The sequence below is a fragment of the Lipotes vexillifer genome, unplaced genomic scaffold (assembly GCF_000442215.2).
Source record: "Lipotes vexillifer unplaced genomic scaffold, Lipotes_vexillifer_v1.1 scaffold182, whole genome shotgun sequence".
In the NCBI taxonomy this organism is placed as follows: domain Eukaryota; kingdom Metazoa; phylum Chordata; class Mammalia; order Artiodactyla; family Lipotidae; genus Lipotes; species Lipotes vexillifer.
In genome coordinates, this window is record NW_006798798.1 from 6,452,160 (window position 1) to 6,455,296 (window position 3,137).

The 3,137-nt window shown below is 38.1% G+C and overlaps 1 protein-coding gene across 1 annotated transcript in view; it reads left to right on the forward strand.

The window, feature by feature from the left end:
- LOC103079840 (zinc finger protein 461) overlaps positions 1–223 on the forward strand; it is a 16,406-nt gene extending 16,183 nt beyond the window's left edge. The window contains exon 6 of the mRNA XM_007471099.1: positions 188–223. Coding sequence (XP_007471161.1) covers positions 188–223 — 36 coding nt within the window. The remainder of the gene's footprint in view (positions 1–187) is intronic.
- Positions 224–3,137: the final 2,914 nt, after the last annotated feature.

Below are 3,137 nucleotides of genomic sequence, written 5' to 3' on the forward strand. Positions count from 1 at the left end.
CAGGCGGACACTCAACCACTGTGCCACCAGGGAAGCCCTTTCTTTTTTTACTTGATTAGACTAGCTAAAAGTTTTTCAACTTCATCTTTCCAAAGGACCAACTCAGTTTTATTGATCTTTTCTATTGTCTTTCTAGTCCTTATTTCATTTATATCTGCTCTAATGTTATCTTTTTTTCCACCTGCAGATTTTGGCCTTAATTCTTCTTTTTCCAATTTCTTAAGGCATAAAGTTAGGTAGTTTACTTAAGATCTTTTTTTAAAAAAGAAATGTAGGCTTTTATCTCTATAAACTTCCCTCTTGAAACTGCATTTGCTTTAGCCCATCTGCTTTTGTATGTTTTGCTTTTATTTTCCTTTTTCTCAAGATACTTTTTGATTTCCCTTTTGATTTCTGATCCATTGATTGTTAAGGAGTGTGTTTAATTTTCATGTATTTGTGAATTTTCCAGTTTTCCTCCTGTTAATGATTTTTATTTTCATAATATTGTGGTCAAAAGGATACTTGATATGATTTCAGTCTTATTAAATGTGTTAAGATTTGTGCCATAACATATGATCTATCCTGGAGAGTGTTCCATGTGTGCTTGAGAAAAATTATGTATTCTGCTGCTGTTGGATGGAATGTTCTATGTATGTCCATTATATTCATTTGTTCTGTAGTGTTTTCTGTCTGGATGAACTATCCATTGTTGATAATGGGGTATTGAAGTTCCCTACTAATACTGTATTACTGTTTATTTCTCTGTTCAGTTCTGTTAATATTTGCCTTATATATCTAAGTGCCCAGATGTTAGGTGCATATATATTTACAATTATTATATCTTCTTTATGAATTGGCCACATCATAATAGTGACCTTTTTTATTCTCTGTGACAGATATCAACTGAAAGTCTATTTTGTCTAATATAAGTATAGCCATCCCAGCTCTCTTTTGGTTACCATTTACATGGGATATCTCTTTCCATCCTTTCACTTTCAGCCTATGGATATCCTTAAAGTGAGTCTCTTGTTGGTAGCAAAAAGTTGGATCTGTTTTTCAATCCCTTCAACTACTCTACTGATTGATTCAGCTACTCTACTATCTTTGGATTAAATAATTTATTTCATTTACATTTAAAGTAATTATTGATAGGTAAGGTCTTTTTATTGACATTTTGTTCATTGTTTTCATTTTTTGTGTGTCCCGTTTTTCCTTTCTTTGCTATTTTCCTTTATAATTTGATGCTTTTTTTTTTTTATAGTGCAATGCACTGATCCCTTTCTCTATCTTTTGTGTATCTACTGCATATTTTTTCTTTGTGGTTACCATGAGGCTTACATAAAAAACATCTTGGGCTTCCCTGGTGGCGCAGTGGTTGAGAGTCCGCCTGCCGATGCAGGGAACATGGGTTCGTGCCCCGGTCCGGGAGGATCCCACATGCCGCGGAGCAGCTGGGCCCGTGAGCCATGGCCGCTGAGCCTGTGTGTCCAGAGCCTGTGCTCCGCGGCAGGAGAGGCCACAGCGGTGAGAGGCCTGTGTACCGCCAAAAAAAAAAAAAAATCTTATAACTTATTTCAAGCTAAGAACTTAACTTTGACCACATACAAAATCTCTATGATTTAACTTCTCCTCCCCCCACCTTTAATGTTAATTGATATCACAATTTATATTTCTTTATTTTGTATATCAATAATAAATTGTAGTTAGTTATTTTTAATACTTTGTCCTTTAATCTTTATACTAAAGTTCTGTTATTAACATGCCACTGTACTATAGTAGAGTATTCTGACTTTACTTTTACCACTGAGTTTTATACTTTCATATGTTTTCAAGTTGTTACTTAGCATCTTTTCATTTCAACTTGAACTCCCTTTAGCATTTCTTGTAAGGTGGTCCAGTGGTAAACTCCTTGTTTGTATGGGAATTTTTTTTTCCTCTTCATTTCTGAATGACAGCTTTGCCAGGTGTAGTTTTCTTGGTTGGCAGTGTTTTTTCTTTCAGCATTTTGAAGATATCATGCCACTCTCTCTTGGCTTGCAAGGTTTCTGCTGAGACATCTGTTAATAATCTTAGGGGGGTGCCCTTGGATGTGACAAGTTGCTTTTCTATTGCTGCTTTCAAAATTCTCTTTGTCTTCAACACTTGAGACTTTGATTATAATTATTTGGAGTTATTTAGGCTGCATGGATATGGGTGTTCATTTCCCTCTCCAGATTAGGGACATTTTCTATTTATATATATATATTTGTGTGTGTGTGTGTGTGTGTGTGTGTGTGTGTGTGTGTGTGGTATGTGGGCCTCTCACTGTTGTGGCCTCTCCCGTTGCAGAGCACAGGCTCCAGACACGCAGGCTCAGCAGCCGTGGCTCACGGGCCCAGCTGCTCCATGGCATGTGGGATCTTCCCGGACTGGGGCACGGACCCGTGTCCCCTGCATCGGCAGGCGGACTCTCAACCACTGTGCCACCAGGGAAGCCCTATTTTTATATTTTAAATAACCTGTCTTCCCCTTTTTCTTTTTCTGCCTCTTCTGGGATTCCCATGATGCATATATTGATACCTTTGCTGGTACCCCATAATTCCTGTAGACTTTCTTTTGGTCCTCTGACTGGGTGATTTCAAATGAACAGCAAGTCTTAGAACTCACTGATTCTTTCTTCTGCTTGATCAAGTCTCCTACTGAAGTGCTGGCATTTTAAAATGTAGTCATTGTGTTTTTCAAGTATAGAATTTCTATTTGGTTCTTTTTTATGGTTTCTAGCTCTTTGTCCTGTCTCATTTTGTTTTTGTATTGTTTTCCTGATTTTGTTTTGCTTTCCTGTAGCTCACTGAGCTTCTTTAAAATGATTATTTTGAATTCTTTGTCAGGCGGTTTATATATCTCTATTTCTTTGGGGTTGGTTACTCATGCTTTATTTTGTCACTATGGTGGTGTCATGTTTCCCTGCTTATTTGTGGTCCTTGTGGATTTGCATTGGTGTCTGCACATTTGAAGAAGAGGCACCTCTTCCAGTCTTTACAGACTGGCTTTAGTAGTGAAAGCCCTTCACAAACTAGCTGCCCAGAGATTCTGGGTGGATCAGCTGGTGAGGTCCATGGGAAGGCTTGCTCCTGGAGCCTTCAGGCAGGCTTACCTGGTGCTTGGGTCAGCAGGGG